This window comes from Canis lupus, chromosome 21 (genome assembly GCF_011100685.1).
Source record: "Canis lupus familiaris isolate Mischka breed German Shepherd chromosome 21, alternate assembly UU_Cfam_GSD_1.0, whole genome shotgun sequence".
Classification (NCBI taxonomy): Eukaryota; Metazoa; Chordata; class Mammalia; order Carnivora; family Canidae; genus Canis; species Canis lupus.
In genome coordinates this window covers 32,227,410-32,249,328 of record NC_049242.1, presented here as the reverse complement: position 1 = coordinate 32,249,328, position 21,919 = coordinate 32,227,410, and the positions used below count along the sequence as shown (strand labels likewise).

Here is a 21,919-nt window from a genome sequence, read left to right as displayed (position 1 = left end):
CCACAAGGCTAATATTAAATGTCTTTTTTCCTTCATGAATTTACATTGCCTTCAAATGTTTTGGATTTCTAAGAGGTGCATAAGTAGCTTCTGTTAAATCCTGCCACTAGATAAAACCAGTTCTCAGTCTCTTGAGTAGAGCTTTTTCTGCCTGTGACTGAGATGCCATGCTTCTCAAAATAGTCCTACCATTAATCTTGAGTCTCATCTTATTTTTGTAGACATTTTGCCCAGTTTTTCAGCTAAATTGATACTCAAACCCAGGTTTTCTAAATTGAAACTTGAGCATTTTAAGAATTGCCGTCAGAAGTCAGACTTTAGTTGTAGTTCAAGTGCTGACATTAACTAGCAATAGGAATAAATGTAGAATTGCCCTTCTATGGACCTCAGTTTCTCTGGTTTAAATGACTGATTTGTCAGAATGATTCAGCTTTGAAATTTTAGGGTATTTCTTTATTTCTGCAGAAGTAGATGTAGTCTGGCAATTCCAGGGTTGGGCTAATAGGATATTTTTCTGTAGTTGAGGCTAATAGCTCAGCATATTTTCTTTTGATGACCTTGCTTTGGAGAAAAGTGGCTTATAGTAAATGGGTAATAAGAGTAATAGTGAAATCTCTTGGAGATGAGACAATCAGGGCAGTGAGGTATACTGAAGGACCGCTGAACTGACAGCGTAAGCATCTGTGGTCTGGTCCCATTATTGACCTTAATTCATTATGCGACCTTGGGCAATCACTTGATCTTTCCTGGGCCTTCATTTCCCCACCTTATAAAATCAGAACATTGAATTAACATATCCAGTTATCAGCTATGCATACCCAGGACCAATTCCTAGAACACTTACCTGCTGCTGTTGGACTTCCTCTTCTAGGATCCAGACAGATCTTAGTGATGTCTGTGTTCATTGCCCAGGAGTTCATTTACTATTAAATGGCTGGGTTGTCTGATATTTCTAAGCAGAGCACAGACTGTGACTTCCGACCAAGAAAAACGGTTGCTGCATCAGCTCCGAGAAATCACCAGGGTCATGAAAGAAGGAAAATTCACAGACAGACCCACTCCAGAGAAAGAAGCTGAAGAGGCCCCTTACATGGAGGACTGGGAAGGTAAACAGTGTCTTGTCATTTGTTGGTTAGCTGTCAGCCCAGAAAAGAGAACTTACAAGCTTTTAAAAAGTTATATGTATATATAATAAAATTGACCAGTTTTTAAAAAGATTTTATTAGAGAGAGAGAGCATGAGAGAGAGAGATCACAGCAGGGGGAGGGGTAGAGAGAGAAGCAGACACCTGCTGAGCAGGAAGCCCAATGTGGAACTCAAATCCAGGACCCTGGGATCATGACCTGAGCTGAAGGTAAACACTTAACCACCTGAGCCTCCTGGATGCCCTAAATTAACCAGTTTTAAGTGTGTGGTTGGATGAGTTTTGACAGATATGTAGAGTGGTATATCTAGAACATTTACACTGTCTCAGAAAGTTCCCTTCCCCTTCACAGTGAATCCCTTCCTGATGCCCTGGCATCAACATAACCACTTTCTGTCCTGACAGTTTTACCTTTTCTATATAAATGGATCATGTTGCACATTTTTTTGGTCTCTGGCTTCTAATGATTTAGCATAATGATTTTGAGAGTCCTGTGTTGAATGTATCAGTATTTTTTTTAAATTGCTGAGTAGTATTCTGTTATATGGATATATTGTTTCTCCACTCACTATTTTAGGAACATTTGTGTTGTCTCCAGTTTTGAGCTATTACGAATCAAGCTGCTATGAACTTCTGCATACACATCTTTGTTTGGACATATATTTTTATTTCTTTTGGGTATATACCTAGGAGTGAGATTTATTTCTGGGCTTTTATGTTAAGTGTATGTTCAACATTTTTAGGAACTGTCAACCTGCTTTCCAGAGTGGCTTTGCTATTTTGCCTTCTGCCAGCAACTTATGAGTATTATAGTTATGCCACATCTTTGGTAACAATTGGTATTGTCCGTCTTTTTACTTTTAATCGTGCTAGTGTGTATAGTGGTATCTCAGTTACGATTTTAATTTGCATTTCCCCAGTGACTAATGAGAATTTTTTTTTTTTAAGATTTTACTTATTTATTCAGGAGAGACACACAGAGAGAGGCAGAGACACAGGCAGAGGGAGAAGCAGGCTCCATGCAGGGAGCCTGATGTGGGACTCAATCCTGGGATCATACCCTGAGCCAAAGGCAGACGCTCAACCACTGAGCCGTCCAGGCGTCTCAAGGGTCATTTTTTAATGTCCCTATTTACCATCTATATATCTTTAGTGAAGTGTCTGTTTACATTGCTTGCCAGTTTTTTAATTGGGTTGATTATGGTGTTTTTTGTTGTTTTTTGTTTGTTTTGTTTTTAGTTACAGGAGTTCTTTATATGTTCTGGATAGAAGTTTATTATCAGCTATGTATTTTGCCAATATTTTCTCTTACACTGTGGCTTTCTCTTTTATTTTCCTAGTGGCATCTTTCAAAGAGCAGAAGTTTTATTTTGATGAAGTTTAATCATTTTTCTCTTTTATGATCTTTGCCTAACTCCTCCTATGTTTTCTTCTTCTAGAAGAGTTATATAGTTTTAGCTTATGTTTAGGCGTAGGAGCCATTTTGAACTAGTTTTTATATATGGTGTGAGGCATTAGGACTATATTTAATTACTTTGGCATGTTAGTTGAAAATCAGTTGACCATGTATGTGTAGGTCTATTCTGGATTTTCTTAAAATTTTTTTATTCAAGTAAGATTAACATACAGTGTTGTTTCAGGTGTACAATATAATGATTCAATAATTCTATATATTATTCATCATGATAAGTATACTCTTAATTTGATTTCACCTATTTCATCCATCCCACCCACCTTTCTGGCAACCACCAGTTCTCTATATTTAAGAGTCTGGTTTTTTTTGTTTCTCCTTTTTTCTTCATTTGTTTCGTTTCTTAAATTTCACATAGGAGTGAAATCCTGTCTATATTTACTTACGCCAATGACACAATGTCTTTATCACTCTGTATATTAAGTCTTAAAATCAGGTATTACAAATTCAACTTTATTTTTCCTTTTATTTCAAAATATTTTGGTTATTCTAGGCCCTTATTTTCACATAAATGTAGAATCAGTATGTCAGTTTCTATGAAAAAGCCTAGTGGCATTTTGATTGGCATCACATTGAACCTATAGATCAGTTTGGAAGAATTAACATCATAGCAATATTGAATCTTCCAATCCACGAACATTTTATATATCACCACTTACTAGATCTTTAATTTCTCAGTTTATAGTTTTTAGCATATAGGTCTTGTACATGTTTTGTAATGTACATGTTATGCTTAAGTACTTCATATTTTTTAAGACAATGTGTTTATTTTTAAATTTCTAATTGCTTACTGCTAATATATAGAAATACAATTTATTTTTGTATTCTGACCTCATTTCCGGTCATCTTTCTAAACACACTTAGTTCTAGTAGTTTTTTTTCTTTGGATTTCTTATGATTAAATTTCAGAGAATTTTCTATATAGTCAAATTGTGAATACACAGATATACTTCTAACTTTCCAATCTATCTATATGTCTTTTATTTTTCTTGCCTTATTGCACTAGTCAGAAATTCTAGCACAATACTGAAGTGTTGAGAGCAGACATCTTTGCTTTTCTGATAGGAGGAAGCACTCACACGTTCTCCATTAGTATGATGTGAGCTGTTGGTTTTTCATGGATGCTCTTTTTTAGGTTGAGGAAGCTTCCTTCTAGTGTTACTTTAACAGTTTTCAATCATGAATGGATATTGCATTTTGGAGAAGGCCTTTTGTTAACTGAGATCATATTTTTGTTTTCATCTGTTAACCCAGTGAATTACATTGATTTCCTTTTTGAATATTTAAACAATTTTACATTTCTGGGATAAACTTTATTTTGTCATGATGTTGTATATGGCTAGTTTGCTAAGGACTTTATTTTTGCATTTATGAAGGCTATTGGTTTGTGATTTTGCTTTTTTATAATTTTTTTGGTTTTGATTTCATGGTGATGCATTGCAGTGTGTTTCTTATATTTTCTGGAAGACTCTGTATAGAATTGCTATTTTTTTTTTCTTAAGTATGGAATTTTCCAGTGATACCGTCAGGGCCTAAAGTTTTCTTATTAGTAAGACTTATAGAACTGCTAGTTGATTTTCTTAACAGATATAGTGCTTCAAGTTATTTCTTCTTGACTGAGCTTTGTTTCTTTTCAAGGAACTTATGTATTTCATCTAAATCATCAAATTTATTAGTATAAAGTTGTTTATATTCCCTTATTCTTTTAACATGCGTAGGTCTGTAGGGATGTTTTTGGTTCTGTTCCTGATACTGGTAATTTGTTATTTCTCTGAATATTTTCCTGATCAGATTAGCCAGAGGTTAATATCTTTTTAAAGAACTATATTTTGGCTTTATTTGTTGTTTTTCTACTTTTCTGTTTCCTATTTCCTTGATTTCTGTTCTTTACTATTTCCTTCCTTCTGCTTACTTTTGGTTTAATTTGCTATTTCTTGTTCTAGTTTCTCAAGGTACAAGCCTAGAACCTTGATTGATTTCCATCCCTCAACCACTTTGGCCACTATTTTATTAATGATATATTTTCTCTCTCTCTCTCTTTCTCTTTCGCTCGCTCTCTCTCTCTGTCTTCCCTCCTCCCCACTTTTGATTCTCCAGTTACACATTTGTTAGACCTTTGAAATTGCCGTACAGGTCATGTATAGTCTGATCTTTTATTCATGCCATGCTTAATTTTGGATAATTTTTCTTGCTGTGTCTTTAGGTTTAATCTTTTCTTCAGCAGTATATGATCTGCTCTTAGTCTCATTTAATGTATTTTTAACTCATGTATGGTCATTTCTAGAGTTCTATTTGGGTCTTTTTTATATCTTTCATTTCTAAATATTTCATTTCTCATATATTCATATATTCTTATACCTTCTTAAAAATAGGCATATTTGTAATAGCTTTTTTTTTGTAATAGCTTTTGAATAGACTTAGCTGCTGATCTTATCATCTGGGCCTATTTGTAGTGACTAATTTTTTTCTTTACTGTGGACCCTAATTTCATGCCCTTTTTGCATGCCTAGTAAATTTTGACTGGATGATGGATATTGCAAACTTTACATTATTGGATTCTGGATTTTGTTTTAGTACTATAAGTAGTTGTTGGACTTCTTTTTAACACACAGTTAGGTTACCAGAAATTAGTTAGATTCCTTTAAGGCTTAATTTTAAGATTAGTGAGACTGGGTCCAGAGCAGCCTTTAATCTGGCTAAGCTAGCCCCACTAGTAAGACGATACCCTTCTTAGGAGTCAGCCTGATGCTCCACAGTGTTTTTCTACTCTGGCTAGTAGAAGCGGGAGCTATTCCCAGTTATATATGAACTCCAAGAATATTTAGGCCTAATGCTTTCAGTAGTTCTTTTCTTGGCCTTTGGTAATTCTTTCATATATATGCATAGAGCAGAATTCAGCTAAAAAAAATATGAAGAATTCTATCTGAAGATCCCTGGAACTCTTTCTCTACAAAGCTCCTTTCTTTCTAGTATTTTCCCTGCAAATTCTAGCTGCCCTGGCCTCCTTTACATTTTAATTTTAGTCTGAGACCACTGGGCTCTTTTCTCTTTTCTCAGGGACCATGCTATACTACCTATTAATGTTTGAAAATTGATGCTTCCTATATTTCATTTGGTTTTCTAGTTATTTAAAGAAAGAGGTCCCCATGTTTCCATCATTGCTTGAGCAGAAGTAAGAGCTTACACATTTAACAGTGAAATAATTCCAGATATACTAAGTAGCTAAGGATGGAGAAGAGGAACCTTTAAAAAATAGAAAAATGGTTGTGAATATATACTGGCTCTTTAGCAGGGAAGGATTTCTTGAGCATAAAAGCAATGCAAGATCCATTCATAATAAAAACTCTCAGAAAAATAGGAATAGAGAGGAATTTTATCAACTTGGTAAAGAGAATCTACAAAAACCTATAGCTAACATTATTTTTAATAGTCAAAGATGAATGCTTTCCTCCTGAGATTGGGAACAGGCAAGAGTGACTACTCTTATTTAGCATAATACTAAAAATTATAGGTAATGCAGTAAGGCAAGTAAAGGAAATGGCATACAGATTAAAAAGGAAGAAACAAAACTGCTCATCTTTGAAGATTACATGATTGCCTATGTAGAAAACCCCAAGGAATCCATTTTTAAAAGTCCCAGAGTTGGAGTGCTTGGATGGCTCAGTTTGTTAAGAGCATCTGACTCTTGATCTCAGCTCCGGTCTTGATCTCAGGGTCATGAATTCAAGCTCTGTGTTGGGCTCCATGCTGGGTGTGAAGCCTACTTAAAAAACTCCCAGTGTTCAGCAAGGTTGTAGGTTACAAGATAAATATACAAAAATCATTATTTCTACATGCTAGCAATGAATGCATTGATATCAATTGTAAATTTGATTCAAAATTTTTAATAAAAAAATGGAAGACTTAGGTATAAATTTAGTGAAACATGTATGAGATGTGTTTGCTGAAAGCTATATGGCCCTGATGAAAGAAATCAAAGGTCTAAAGGGGGAGATCTATCATGTTCATATATTAGAAGACTCAACATAGTACAAATACCATTCCCACATTGACAAATGCATTAATGCAACCCCTTTCAAAATCTCAGCAACATTTTTTTGGGGTAGATACAGATGAGGTTGTTCTAAAATATAGAGAGAGGGGCAGAGAAAATAGAAGCACTAAATAAATTTGGAAAGTGGGAGGAATTAGCTTATCTGATTCCAAGACTTACTATATATAGCTACAGTAATCAAAACTGTGTGATATTGGTATAGGAATAGACCTATAAATCAAAGGAAGAGAGCTGAGAACCCAGAACCACACAAACATGTACAACTGATTTTTGACAAAGGTACAAAAGCAGTTCAACAGAAGAAAGATAGCCTTTTTAACAAATGGTGCTCTAGCAATCAGATATTTGTAGTAAAAAATAATAATCCTCAAATGAAGTTCTACATATTACACAAAAATTAACTAAAAATAGATCATAAACATAAATGTAAATGATAAAACTATAAGCCTTTTTTGAAAAATACATAGAAAATATTGGATCTGTGGTTAAGCAAAGAATTTTTAGACTTGACATCATAAATCCAGTTCACAAGAGGAAAAATTGATAAATTGGATGTCATCAAAATCTAAAACTTTTGCTCTGTAAAAGACCCTGTTAAGATAATGAAAAGACAAGCTCTACATAGTGGGAGAAAATATTTGCAAATCACATATCCAATAAAGGACTTATATCTAGGGATTCCTGGGTGACTCAGTGGTTTAGTGCCGCCTTCAGCCCAGGGCATGATCCTAGAGTCCCAGGATCAAGTCCTGCGTCAGACTCCCTGCATGGAGCCTGCTTCTCCCTCTGCCTATGTCTCTGCCTCTGTCTCTCTATGTCTCTCATGAATAAATAAAATCTTTAGATATAAGTCCTTTTTTTTTAAGAGTATACAAGAACTCTCAAAACTCAACAGTAGAAAACAATTAGGAAATGCGCAAAAGATATGAACAGACTGTCACCAAAGAGGACATACAGGTGGCAAATAAGCACACAAAAAGATGCTAAACATCATTAGCCACTAGGGAAATACAGATTAAAATCACAGTGAAATACCACTACATCTCTATCAGAATGGCTAAAATAAAAAACAGTAACATCATCAATTGCTGGCAAGAATATGGAGAAACTAGATCCATTCATACATTGCTAGTGGGGATGTATACTTACTCTGTGAAATATTATGGCAGTTTCATAAACCTCCAACTCTATACAACCTTGTAGTTGCACTCCTGGGCATTTATTACAGAAATGAAGACTGAGGTTCACATAAAACTTGAACATGAATATTTATGGCAGCTTTATTTGTAGTAGCCCCAAACTGCAAACAACCCAAACATCCTTTAACAGGTGAACGGTTACTCAGCAATAAGAAGAAATTATGGATACATGCAACAACCTAGATGAATTTCCAGATAATTATACTGAGTGAAAAAGTCTAATTCCAAAAGGTTCCATACTGCACAATTATATAACATTCTTGAAATGGCAAAATAGAGATGGAGAACAGACTGGTAGTTGCCAAAGGTTTAAGGAGGAAATAGGGGTAGGCCAGAGTAGGTGTGGCAGTGAAAGAGCATACAGGATCCTGGTGGTGGTGATAGCTATGTTCTGTGTATTAACTATCAATATTAATGTCCTAGTTGTGGTTCTGTCATGTAGTTTAGAAAGATATTAACTGGGTAAAGGGCATGCAGGATTTTTTTTTTTTTTTACAACTATAGGTGAATCTACAAATACATTTTTTAAAAGCAATGAAGAAAATTTTAAGGGAAAGGATAATGTAGCCTGAATATATAAAACCTTTACTTTCTATAGACTAGAAAATACCATACAATTTAAAGCCAACACTAAACTAGAAAAAAATATATGTGACAAATGACTGAAAAGTTGGTATCTTTAGTATATAAGGAGTTCTATACTTTATAAACTGATCTCCTCCTTTGTAAGCAGTACAGAAAAGAAAAAAAAATGCACCCTACTGTAAAACATTAAAAAGTCTTTCAGTCTCTCTTAGTAATCAAAGAAATGGAAATTTGGAATTTTTCTCCTCCAAATTGCAAATCTTTTTATATAACCTTATTCCCAAATAAGGTAAAATCTTCATCACATTTATTTTCTGTCTGACTCTTAAGGTTGTTGAAATTATATAGAATTTTATATAGCCTATTTTAAGTATTCAACAATGGCATTAAAGTTCTAATCACATTATCAATAATTAGTTTACATTGGTAGTTCTTCATTGTTCACCACTTTCTCACATATGGTATGTTTTTTCTCAAATTATTTTTTTTTTTGTATTTGTCAGTGTTCTTAAGTACCTCCACTTCCTACCCTCTCATGTAACCCCTTATAGATTGGTATACTTTGAGTACTTGGATATCTACACATACCGTTTTTCACTTTTATACAAATAATTATTTGATCATGCAATTTTTTTTATAAGTCTGAAAACATTGCTATATTATCTTTCATTTGATGTTGAAAATGAGAAATCTTAGCACAGTCTGATTCTTTTTCTCAATAGGCAATCTGTTTTTAGTCAGCTAATTTGTTTTCTGGCTGGAAACTTATAATCTTTTAATACTTAAACATTTGAATTTGGGCAAGTTCATTGGCCTATATCTAAGTGTGTATGAGTGTGTGGATTTTTCATAGTATTTTTGCCTAGCATTTAGTGAGTCTTTTCCATGTGAAGACGAGTTTTTCTTCAGCTAAAGGATCTTTTCTAATTCTTTTTTTTTTTTTGGTTATTGCTTCCATTTAACCTACTATGCCCTCATTCTGGAATTCTGGTAACTCTGAGATTGGATATCCTGGAACAGTTTTTTTTTTTTTTTTTTTTAATGATAGTCACACACACAGAGAGAGAGAGAGGCAGAGACACAGGCAGAGGGAGAAGCAGGCTCCACGCAGGGAGCCCGATGTGGGATTCGATCCCGGGTCTCCAGGATCGCGCCCTGGGCCAAAGGCAGGCGCTAAACCGCTGCACCACCCAGGGATCCCTCCTGGAACAGTTTTCAGTGTAGTCTGTTTTTTTCTCACAATTTCGATTTCTTTGTCATTTTTACCTCTGTTTTGAAAGAATTTCTTTTTATTTTTTTTTAATTTTAATTTTTATTTATTTCTTATTTTTTTTTTTTTTTTAAATTTTTATTTATTTATGATAGTCAGAGAGAGACGGAGAGAGGCAGAGACATAGGCAGAGGGAGAAGCAGGCTCCATGCACCGGGAGCCCGACGTGGGATTCGATCCCGGGTCTCCAGGATCGCGCCCTGGGCCAAAGGCAGGCGCTAAACCACTGCGCCACCCAGGGATCCCTATTTCTTATTTTTTTAAAAAAAGAATTTCTATAGTTGGATTTCTAATATACTAATTTGGCTTTTAGCCATCCATGCCCATTTTAATCTATTTTCTACCTTTCTCAAGTTTAAAGATTTTCTATTTCTAATAACTCTCATTTTCTATTTGCTCCCCTTTTTATATTGAAGCCTGGTTGGGTTTTATCAGTATTGGTAGTATTTTGATTGCTGGGAATATCAATTACAAGTTGATTGATATTAATTCCTGTTTCCAACATTGACTTTTTTATTTTAGGGGCTGTTTACATAGTTTGCTTAGTTTGGTTCCCTTGCTGACTTCTTCATAGGATCAATGAGTTTTGTAGCTTGCTCATATTTTTAATGAAGTTCTTGAATAACCAGTGATGTTGGCTGAAAATGGGCTACCTCAGCAGCCCATTTGTGAGTCACTGGTTTTCTTCAGCAGATCTTCCCCTCTTAAGCCAAAGCAGATAGCCATGGGACTTCAAAGGTAAGCTTTGTCCGTGGTATGGGGAGAAGGCAGGAACATGTCAGAAAATGGACTTCTCTTAAGTATTCAGTCCATTTTGCAGCAAGTCCAGCAAGTAAGCTTCTCCAGCCCCTGCCCTTGACCAAGGAGGCTGTGAGGGCCTTGGGTGGCTAAGCTCTGTTTTACCTAGCTTTCTGTCCACAGTGAGTTAATAAGCAAGTGAACTGAGACTGACTCAGTGAGATTCTTCACATGCTACTGGCAGTGATGATGAGGGTGTGATAAGATGGACAGTTTTTTACATCACTGGTAGGACTAAAAGTATACATTTTTCTGGAAAGTAATTTGGTGGAGTGTGAAAACAGGCTTTGAAAAGATCTAGTCCCATCGGTTCTTACATTTCTAGTGGTATATCTTAAAGAAATAGGGAAATGAACATAGATGTATATTCAGAGATCTTAACTTCCATGTTATTTAGAATAAGGGGAAATTGGAGACAATCTACATGTTTTATATAAGAAGCATGGCCAGTCATGTCAGTTATGTAGCCGTACGATGGGATATTTTGTAGCCAATTTTAAAATGCCTAATGGTATGGAGAAATGCTCATGATAGAAGTTGAATGAAAAAAAATCAGGGTATAACATTTTACGCCACAGTATGTTTATATATGATAAAAAGGCTAGAAGTAACATGACAAATTGTTATCAGTGATGGGATTCTGGGTGACTTGTGTTTTCTTTTTAAAACTTTGTTTTTAAAATTTTTTTTACAATGAGTCTGTATGACTTTTATAATCAGAAAAAAAAAAAAACCAGTAAATGTTGTTAAAATATGTCTCTCCACACACACTACACTGCATCAAAAAAGACTTCTGCTTTTCAGAATTTGCAGGCAAAGAGTAGTTTGCATTAGGGTTGAACTTGCCAATTATCATAATGCGCAAATGGATTTTAAATTCTCCTGCCTTTTACATTGTGTAGGATGCATAGCTGCTGTTGCCAGCACTGGCATATGAGCTCCAGCGAGGCCCATCTGCTGCTCGGGCGCAGCTTGGCTGACACAGATTTATTTCATTTCATTCTTTAATTTGGCAACATTTTGTCTTTCCTCATTATCATAGCTGGGATTCAGCACCAGTATTACTCATTTTGTTTACCGGTTTGTTGTCGTCTTTTGTCCCATTTTGTGAAGACTAAGAAGCCAACAATGGGAATTCTGTCTTATGGAAGCGTGGGGCTTGTCCTTCGGGACCTTGGGCAGGTCTTGCTGAAGTGTGCTCGCTCTTTCTGACACTTGGGAGCCATTTCAGTTGTTTCGATTAGTAGAAGCCTTCATGGTATTTCTTTTCAAAGAGCTTAGTCGTCATCTTCTCCCTGCCCCAGGAAGATTTGGAAATGGATCCAAATAGAAATTATAAACATTAGCCTTGAGCTATGCTCTCTCCATCTGGTGTTCAGTACTTTTTTTTTTTTAACTGAAGACTCATGTTGCTTGTTTAATCTTCATCACTACTGCAGAAGCCAGAGGGGTGAGATGTCTCTTCTGTCCTAACCAACCTGCATTTAAGAAGGAATTTTCTTCTGAGCTGTTGTATTTCAGAAAACACTGGGATAGTGTTCCAGAGCACTAAGGATTTACTCAAGTAAAACTGTAGAACTGCTAGAGTCATCTTAGAGGTTTCTTGGCTGGATTTGTTGGGATAGGATAGCTGCTGCCTGAGAAGCCTCTTACAGCCTGATACTTTTTGTTGAAGAGATGTTCTTTGTAAAAATTTGTGTTACTTTTTTCTCTAGGTTACCCTGAAGAGACTTATCCAATTTATGACCTTTCAGATTGCATCAAGCGTAGGCAAAAAACAATCCTGGTGGATTACCCTGACCCCAGGGAGCCCTCTGCTGAAGAAATAGCAGAAAGAATGGGAGTCCTAGAAGGTGAAGAATCAGACCATTTGGGTTGGGAAATACCCACTGACCCCAGAGCCCAGGAAGAGAATTCTCTTACCTCATGTGACCCAAAGCCAGAAACCTGTTCCTGCTGTTCTCATGAAGAAGAGGATCCCGCAGTCTTGGCAGAGAATGCTGGATTCAGAGCAGACACTTACACTGAGCAAGAGGAAATCACCAAAGAAGTATGGGCCCAAGACTTCAGAGATGAAGGCCTAGGCATCAGCCCTGATAAAGCACATACAGGTGCCACCTTGAGGAAGCGGAACCCCCAGGGTTTTGAGTTGAAAACTACTGGTTTGGGGAAGTATCCATTACTCTAGTCCCAAGGTGACCTCTCTCTCCTCTGATTTCATCCTTGGCCCTGTGCCCTGAACTTCATTCTGTGTTTAAGTATCTTAGCTAATCAGGCCACTACCATGGATATCATATATCCTTCCTGGTGCTCACACACCTGTCACCTTGTAAAACACCATAGTAATTAGTATGAATACAGTACAGCTTCACTGTCTCTTCATGCTTTCCCTCCACCAGAGTTGATCCACTGAGTAAATATGTTTGAGCTATTGTACACTCAGGGGCAGAGGTCTGACTCTTCATGCTAGGAGTAGCAGATGGTTTACCTGTGAACAAACATCAGTTTATACATCATGAGGACTTAACGTTGCAAAAGTGAAGGTTTCAGAGTCTGAGATGCCTTACTCTGCAGGCCTTGAGCAGGTTAGTGGTCCCCTGATTCAAGAGAACATTTTGTTAGTGGGTATGATGGGGCCAGAGGCAGTGTAAGCCTCCGCTGTGTGAACTGAAGCCCCTTCTCAGTGAGGGCCTTTTTAGGAGCACTGTTGCTGCCCCGATCACCAGGGAATGTGTCCAGAGACCTGTTGGGAGACTGTTACTCTGGTATTGCTGGATCTCTAGCTTCCTTTATCCCTGTTCTGTTTCACAGAACTGTCAGCCCAGAAGCACCTTTGTACCTCTGGCCTTCAGTGGCCAGAGGGAGCTTTAAATAGACACAGTCCTTGCCCTACAGAGCCAATGCTGGAGGCTGTTAAGGCTACATGAAAGCCTGTGTAAGGGTGGTGCTCCTCTGTGAGACCCTCAGACCAGAGGGTCAGAGCTAGGGAGAGAATCCATGTACTCAATCACAAGCCTTGCCTAGAAGTAATTTCTAAATGTGCCCTCTGGGAAATTTATTCTTACCACATGAATTGAAACAGAAATGAGGAGGACTGAGCTTATAGACAAAGCACCAGCCCACAAGGAAAGTTGCAGTGTATGTCTGTTGCAGAGAACCAATATAGCAGTTCCCAGGGGGAAGAGACTATTCTATATTCAAGTAACTGGGTCTTTTGAGAAAGCTGGAGGGAAGCAGGAGGTAGGTTAAGACTGGGAGGATTTTGACCAAACTAAAGGCCTCTCATCTCTAAGGTGCCACCTGTCATGTGTCTTCTTGAGATAAGATGGCACCCATATATCCTGTCGAGTAAGGATGAGTGAATTCAGTTTACATGTAAGACCTGAGAATTTAAAGAGGACACATTTCCAGGATCATCCCTAGTCATGAAATGTGGAAAACTTGAAAACTAAGAAATGATGTAAAGGTAGATAGGGCTTTTGGAATTCCATTGTTCCTGGTCAACTGAGATGCCAGGAAAAGTTTAAATCCCACATATAAGCATAGAGACTGCTGTTCAGAAGGTACGGGATCATATTAAGATAACACATCAGTGACTAGTAGGCATTTCTTATTAATAAAATTAACATTTCTTGTTACAGAGAAGTCATTGAAGATTGAGTCTGTAGAAGTATATTGCATCCGTGTGTAGAACCTTTGATTCATTTTAAAGAGTACAGCTTAAAATGTACTGGAAATGATCTAGATGTAATGTAATGCCCAAGGTAAAAAAATAATGTAGGTGCTCTTTACTGTTTCGATAAATTGTTTTCCCTGTTATTTCCCCTTCATTCACTGTAAGCAGTTGATTTGTAAGGAGTCCTGGGTCCCTGGTTCCTTTTTTTGCCTTAGTATGTATGGTTCCTTATTAGAGATGTGTGTTTGTTTCTAACTTATGCATTCAGTTATTCATTTAGCAGGCACTGTCCAGAGCTAGGTGGTAGGAACAAAGGCTCAATTCCTACTTTTAAGGAACAAAAGTTTAGTGTGGGAGCTTTGTCCAATTTGTTTAAATGAAGAATTAACTATAAAAGGGCTTGAGATTGTGAATTTTGCAGGCAGAGAAATGTTGGTCAGGATTCCATCCCTGCCTTTTCTATCGGTAGACTCTTGTCGGCTCCTTACCTGTGCTGAGCCTTGGCTTTCTCCCATCTGATGCAGGAGAGAAGTCCAGCTCTCACACGGTGGGTAGGAGGAATGAATGTGAATCATCAGTGCCAGTAAAACAGCATTTGCCCTCCTACCTTCTACGTGGTAACTACTCACTGTTAGCTAATTTACTCTTATTATACAAAGTTTTACATTGTAATTGAGATGTGGACCCAGATCTACAAGAACACAAAGATCATTTTTGCCAAAGTACTTCCAAGAAGCTTTCCTGGGGAGCTGATCTTCAGGCATGCTAAGAACTTCTCCAGGTGGCTGAGGAACAGAATGGTCATTCTTGGCAGAAAAGGTGGTATTGGATGAAACAGTGACAAGTGTGAAAAGTATATGGATGTTCAGGTATTTTTATGAGGCTGGTACATAAGGTGTTGTATAACCAAGTCTTTATTTTGAATGTTGATCTTTGGGAGAAACTGGCTTATGGAACTAGGTCCTGCCAGAAGTACTAAGAGCTCTAGATGGCTCTCACTGCCCAAGCTCTTGGCTGGCTTATACAGCAGGGATATATTAGCGTATTTCTATTTCAGAAATTTTGATGTATTCATCAGTCATTTAGATTAGTACTTTTTGGATTTTCCAAAATTATTTTGTCCTTCAGAGAGAACAATTATATGTATATACAACCTGGGATGACCAAAATCATAGGACTGGCTTTTGTTGTCATGTGTGCTCTTTTCTTAATGTCTTTCTTCTCAGAAATGGTCTGAACTGTGAGCCTGATCAGGTACTAGGTCCTCAGTGATCTTTGAGCACCGTGCACAGTGCTCTGTCCTAGTTCTTGGGATAAATAGCCTTGGAACTAAGGGCCTCACCTTATTTTCCTGTCCATGGTCCTTTCCTGGAACCATGCTTGGTTAGGTGGGTGAACCAGTCAGGAGAGCCTCTTTCCTGGTCATAATAGGAGCATAAGGAAAGTGCCTTGTGAACTCCAGGACTACTGGTGCACATGCTCTAAAAAACTAGGCCCAGGGGCAGCCTGGTGGCTCAGCGGTTTAGCACCACCTTTAGCTCAGGCCCTGATCCTGGAGACTTGGGATCGAGTTCCGAGTTGGGCTCCCTGTATGGAGCCTGCTTCTCCCTCTGCCTGTGTCTCTGATCCTCTCTCTGTCTCTCACGAATAAATCTTAGAAAAAAAAAAACCAAAAAACCACAAACTAGGCCCAGGAAGGAAGGCATGTTGAAGAATGGAGGTATTTTTAACTGTTAGAAGAAGTGGTCTATGAAAACCACTCTCTCTCTACTTTCTGTGGTTTAGGTGATCAAATAACCCATGGTCCAAACTAAGACACCTTGAGAAAAGGTTAGAACTTTAATTATAATTATGCCAGGACAATAAGTATAAACCAGGACTGCCTTGGATATATGGTCACCCTGGCCATGACTATTTAAAAGATTTGTCTTTAACCTGACCACTAACCCAACAAAAACCTCTGGTAAAAACTTGCATATGGTTTCCCACAGAGGCAGAGCCAAGGACTTGGGCCATGGTAATGGCAGGATCTTGGCCACATAAAAACTCCAAATTGAGGGTAAAAAAAAAAAACAAAAAAAAAAAAACTGCTTACTTTGTTCCTAAGAACCAGTCCCCACCCCCCGGGCATACTTCGGTTAGAGAAGCCCTCTGCAGGAATGAGCGGTTTAGTTCCTAAGTATCTTCTATCCTTAACTATTCTTCAGCCCTTCTCAGCCTGGTATGTGGCCAGAGGGAGGACAGCTTCAGCCCACGTGATAGTGGTTCTAAAGCTGTCAGCCCTTCCAATCAACCCCCCCCCCCCCCGCCCTCCTGCAGGCTCTTAGGACAGACGGAATGAATGGTATAGGAAAAAACTTATAGGTAAGAAATGTTTTCTCTTTTGTAGGAGAAAAAAAAAGTGCACAGCAGTGTTGAAACAGTTCAAGTTTAATTTGTTGCTATATGGTCTGTACTTAGACAAACACTAAGTTCTACAACATATGTAATGTCAACATGGGAAAATACCAATTTTGTCATTGCACATACCAGTAAATAAATACATTTGCTCAAGAATACCAAAGAGTTTATTCAAAAAGTCACTTAATAAAAGCACAGTTTTGCAAGTTTGTCTAAAACTCCAGATAATTTTGAACAAAAACAAAATGTCTGACCACTCCAGAATAGGAAAAGACAATCTTGTGCAAATGGACATACACATTCTAGGCGTTAGGAAAACTGGCTAAATGGATGCTCCCAGCAAGAGAAGTGCCGCCCACCCTGACCAAGTCCCCTTTGAAACTCTGCAGGATTAAAGAGGCCAGAGTCAGGCTTCCCTTTCTAAGCAACTCGAAATTACACTCCAGGAAACTCTGGATCTTGGCCTAATCTGCCTGGACCTTGATGGGGAAAGGGAAAGGGGCAGGAGGACAGAAGAAAGAGATGTGATGTATTTCTTAGGAAAGAAAAAAAAGGCACAGTGATGAGCCAGAAAAGATAGTGATGAAAGCAAGGATCAATTTTCATTCACCCTGATTCTTACTGAAAGCTTTGACAGCCCCACCTCCTCAAGTTTGCAGATGAAAAAAACCTAGAAAAATCATGTGGTTTGCTCAGAATCACATAGCTACTAAGTGCAATAGTGCTCTCTATAAGACAACTTGCCTCTCAACTTGGTCAGAAAGTTAAATCTATCCCAACACTTCTGCTATGCCTCTCCCCCCATATCCTGAGATGACAAAATTGCAAACTGGAGGTACAGAAAGACAGGTAACCAGTACACTCAAACAAGAGCCCATCCCTCAGCCTGTTCCTGGGGGTGGCTACGTTTCAGTACTGGGCACCACAACACAGCACTCACTCAGCTATCTGGAAAAGTGTGCTCTGAGGGCCACCTGGCATCCTGAGGTCTCAGCTGGGGCAAAGAATCCTAGGGAGGGGGAAGGCCAGTGTTACTGCGTAAGGGAAAACTAGGGACTCCAGCTAGGAGATAGAATTTGTGCTTGCGTAACAGCCATGGCCCTGGCCAGCCCAGCATCTCCGCTCACTGCAGACCCCGCTGTGAGGAAAGCGTGCACTTACTAGGTTTGAAATCCTCACCATTGCTTATTAAATTTAGAACGGCCTCTAAATGCAGACTTACTTAGAGGTAAATGCTCCATTTCCAGACAAGCTTCTGCTTCTGTAGTGCTGTTGCCCTTTTTGTTACTGAAGGATACAGGCTCCAAAGGTTCTCTTCAGCTAGTGATTTTCACATTCTCTGGCTTCTCACACCTGTCTCCAGCAGGATTCTGGACCTTTACCTGCTCCTTCTGAACTAGTGTCGTGATTTTTAAGGCACATTCACTAGAGTATGTTCAAATCCATCCAAAAGCATGCATGTGTAACACACCAATTTCTTCAGGTAATGCAAAATGAAACTGAAAAACTAAAATTTCTTGGATGGTATCCTCCTAATCAGAACCTTTGGGAGAAAGAACTGGTACTTTCCCAGGTTTACTTTCTGATCAAAGAGCATGAAATGAACAAAATCCACAGGTGATAACATCCTTATTCCTTTCCTACTCATCCTTAGAAATATGATCGTAGTAAGAAACCTCAGTTGGTGATTTGCAGATTGCCCTTTTCCCCAAGTACACACAGACACATAGACACACAGACAGACACAGAGCACCTTGGAGCCAGAAGGAAAGAAAAGCTAGAATTGGAGAAGAGTGGGGAAGTGAACATCACTGCTCTACAGAAGAGCCGTTTGGGCAAAGAGGGTGTGGAGTTTTGGAGTGTGGCCCCAGGGGCAGTGACAGAGGAGCTGCCCAGGCCCCAGCTGCCCGCCACCATTAGGGCTTACTCATCCCATCATCCAGTCCCCTGCCCACTCAAGGAGCATCTGGGTAGAAGGTATGAAGGGTAAGAGCTCTTCCCAGGGAGAGGCTGAGCCCAGGTGGTCTCCAGGGCCCTGGCAGCTTTTTGAGTCTTTGGGCCCATGGCTAGGAGGCCAGTGGTCAGGCAAAACCAGCATCACCAGGAAGGGAGTCTGAAGAACAGACCTTGTGAAGATGGGTCTTGAGCAGGTGACTCAACTGCTCTTGCCTGTCACTCAGTGCCCAACAGAGTTTTGCTGCTGAGCTGCCTTCCCCATAGCCAGGCTGGGAAGCTCAACCCATGTTCCTGACCCCACCAAGCTATCCAACTGCCCTGCTCTCCTGCGTACTTGACAGAGGGCAGGGTCCAAAAGTTTGCCATTGTGCTTCTACCTTTTCCATGCTGCCCCAGGATTACCTCCCTGTCAGTACGCTCTAAAATCAGCCTGTCCCACTTTAAAATTATAGACCCAGACTTTAGACATCTAGTTTCCATCATCCTAAACTTCAGGTCTCTTCCCAGTCAGAAGAGAGAGCAAGCCAGCCTAGGGCTGTGAGAAGGAGGATGGCACACTCGCCGGGAAGTGGACTGGCCCCAGCATAAGAAAGTCTAGAGCCCTCAGATGACCCCAAGAGTGGTCCAGAGACTAGACCAGTGGAGGGGCCTCTCCCAGATCCATGCTTAGAAGCACAGATCCTAAAGATCCTTGCTTTAAGCACTCAACACAGCAAATCTTCAATTATAAGGAAATGAGAACACGCTACTTCTACTTAGATCAAAACAACTCCACCTCAATACAGAGCCTCAACAGAATGTTTAAGGTAGACTTGAAAAAGTCTCCACACAGCCTTTCCAAGTACATCTCCTCTGAAAGGAGGAACTGCTTGCCTCCCGCTTGCCTCCCACTGATCTCTGACCTCTGTCTGGGCAAGGAGCCTCCGCCAGGGTAAGTGACAGACCAGCCAGGGCTTAGCGTTCCTACATCTTTCGGGCAGAGGGTGCCACCCAAGGAAGAGGATGGATGGGAGAGGTCAGGCCCAGCCCTGGAACACTTACACCTCACCCATCACACCCAAATAGAGAAGGGGGCCACAGCCTCAGGAAGGCCTGCCCTTGAGGAGAAGCCACACCCAGAGCAGTTCTGAGCAAACTGATGCTCAAGAAGCTTTCAGTAGGGAACTACCTCATTTCCCACCGAAATGGTTTTCAATTTCCTACATCAGCTCCAACATTTCTAAGTCTCTGTCATCAGGCAAAAGGGGGAGGGCATGCAGACCAGGTCCCAGGAAGGCCAGAGAACCAGAGAGTAGTTTCCCAGGGGGAGGGGAGGAACAAAGAAATTGAGGGAGCGGAAGTTCTGAACTCTGCCGCTGACCAGTGACATGACGCCGTGCAAGTCCCAGTTTTCTCAATGTGCTTCACCTAACAGGACACACTGGACTCTGAGGCTCCTGCCACCTCTCCTTTCTAAACTATTCCCTGCTCTTCTTTACCCTGCCCCATTGCCACCTTGGAAGAACCACATATACAAACCCTCAGCAGCCACGACCTAGGCTGACCACCCTGGGTGCTGAAGCACCAGGAGCTAGAACTTCTTCCTGGAGCATACATGGTCCTAGGGATGGTGCTCTACCAGCTAGAGGCCCAGGCACGCCTACCTGGTGCACTCTGAGGCTGGTGACTCGGGCACTGTGTGGGAGTCGCTCAGCAGAAAGCTCCTCAGGCAGCTGACAGGACTCCTGACATAGCCCTGGTCCAGGGGACCTGTTCCAGGAGCCTGTTCCGCATGCTGAGCCTGTGTCCTGCGGGGCCTATCCTCTAAAACCTCTGGCTTCAACTGCCTCTGTGCAGAGAAAACCTAGAGAATCAAATGGGTGGGAACCCTCGGCTGCCGACCAATTCCCATAGCCAGAGCCAGGCCCCCACGGTCCTGACAAGGTCTTGCCACTCATCTACCTTTCCCAGACCCCCATAACTTCTCCTAGCCTGGCTGAGGCCTTCTGAAATCAGAAGACTTTCTATAGTTAGCAAAGGACCTGCTAGCTAATCCTAGCCCTTCTATGTAAAATTGATGTACCCCACACACACATGCACACCGTGCCCTGCACTGTGGGGGCCCTACCGTTCCAGACCCCTAGGCTGAGCAGAGGGCTGGGCCACAGCAGCCCCGCGTTGTGCTTCCTCTCCCTCTATACTTCCCACCTTCCCAGTGTAAAGGCTGCCCAGCTTGGCAAACATGATCGCAGCAAGATACTAACTCAAGAGTGGGGATGTGTGTGCGGACCTTGGGGCATGGGAAGAATGCACTCTGGTCCCTTCACACACACACCTCCCCCAGCTCGTCCTCTGTCCCAGCAGTGGAGGCAGAGGAGCCAGATCTCCCTTGGCCAGGGAGCCACCGAGAGCTGAAGGTTCATCTGGCAGGAGGCCTATGTACAGAGAGGGTAGGCAGGGCTGTCTCTGCAGGCAGGCAGCTCCACTCCAGGCTGGGCAACCCCAAAGGGCCCAAGGAGCCCTCTACTCGCAGGCCAGCTTGCTGTCAAAGCTGGACAGGGCGATGGCAAAGGCCTGCAGCGCACACAGTGGGTAGTTGTAATCCATGGTGAACACGTCCTCTGCTACACGGCCAAACTGCATCACGATGTAGTCCGCTGCAGCCAGGCACGGGCATGCACACACACACAGGACAGAGCAGGGATGGTGCAGGGGAGGAGGGACACACACTCAAATCACAAGCGGGAAGCGAAGGTGAGGAGCAGAGATGCCCAAAGGAGGTCAAACAAGTGGGAGAAGTGGTGGGAAAGAGGGAGAACACAAAGGAGAACAAGAGGCACAGGAATACCAGGAGACAGAGAAGAGAGAAAGTCCGTTCAGACGGTATTCCCACACCTGAGACTCTACTGAGTCCACGGAATCCAGGGTCAGGGCTCTAAGCAAGGGTCTTCCAGGGGCCCCCCACCGTCCCAGGGTCAGAGTCCTTGACCTGCGATGGAAGCCGTATGACCCACGTCCTTGAGCTTGGCCTATAAAGGCAGAGCTGGGTGACCTGACCCCTGAGCTAAAGGCCCTGGGTGTCACGGGGACTGTAAGGAGTAAGGGCAGAAGCACTCACGGTCATTGCCGTGGATGATCTGGAAGTTCTTCACGGAGGCCTGCGTGACGCGCCCGTGGAAGTTCAGTACATAGGACTGCGTGTCATCGTTCCAGACCGGGGTCTTGTTCTGCAGCTCGATGATGCTCTCCGTGTTCTTGTTCTGCCAGCGGGCCAGCAGCGTCTCATGCTCCTGGGAAGGCAGCCTCCCGCAGTCAGGCCCGGCCCCGAGCCGGGGCAGCACCGCCACCCGGGGTAGGATCCCTAGTTTCCCTAGACCTCCACCTAGA

The 21,919-nt window shown here is 40.9% G+C and overlaps 2 protein-coding genes across 13 annotated transcripts in view; one reads left to right on the top strand and one right to left on the bottom strand.

The window, feature by feature from the left end:
• RIC3 (RIC3 acetylcholine receptor chaperone) overlaps positions 1-16,803 on the top strand; it is a 52,972-nt gene extending 36,169 nt beyond the window's left edge. For 8 of the 11 annotated variants that reach the window (XM_038568960.1, XM_038568957.1, XM_038568959.1 and 5 more), the window contains 2 exons: positions 958-1,106; positions 12,237-16,803. In XM_038568960.1, coding sequence (XP_038424888.1) covers positions 958-1,106; positions 12,237-12,709 — 622 coding nt within the window. In that variant the 3' untranslated portion in view covers positions 12,710-16,803. The remainder of the gene's footprint in view (positions 1-957; positions 1,107-12,236) is intronic. The other 3 variants (XM_038568958.1, XM_038568966.1, XM_038568967.1) reach the window with 2 other exon arrangements.
• Positions 16,610-21,919, bottom strand: part of TUB (TUB bipartite transcription factor) — a 28,555-nt gene continuing 23,245 nt past the window's right edge. For both annotated transcript variants that reach the window (XM_038568955.1, XM_038568956.1), the window contains exons 11-12: positions 21,651-21,822; positions 16,610-21,189 (exon numbers count right to left, since the gene is read on the bottom strand). In XM_038568955.1, the coding sequence (XP_038424883.1) occupies positions 21,056-21,189; positions 21,651-21,822 (306 nt within the window). In that variant the 3' untranslated portion in view covers positions 16,610-21,055. The remainder of the gene's footprint in view (positions 21,190-21,650; positions 21,823-21,919) is intronic.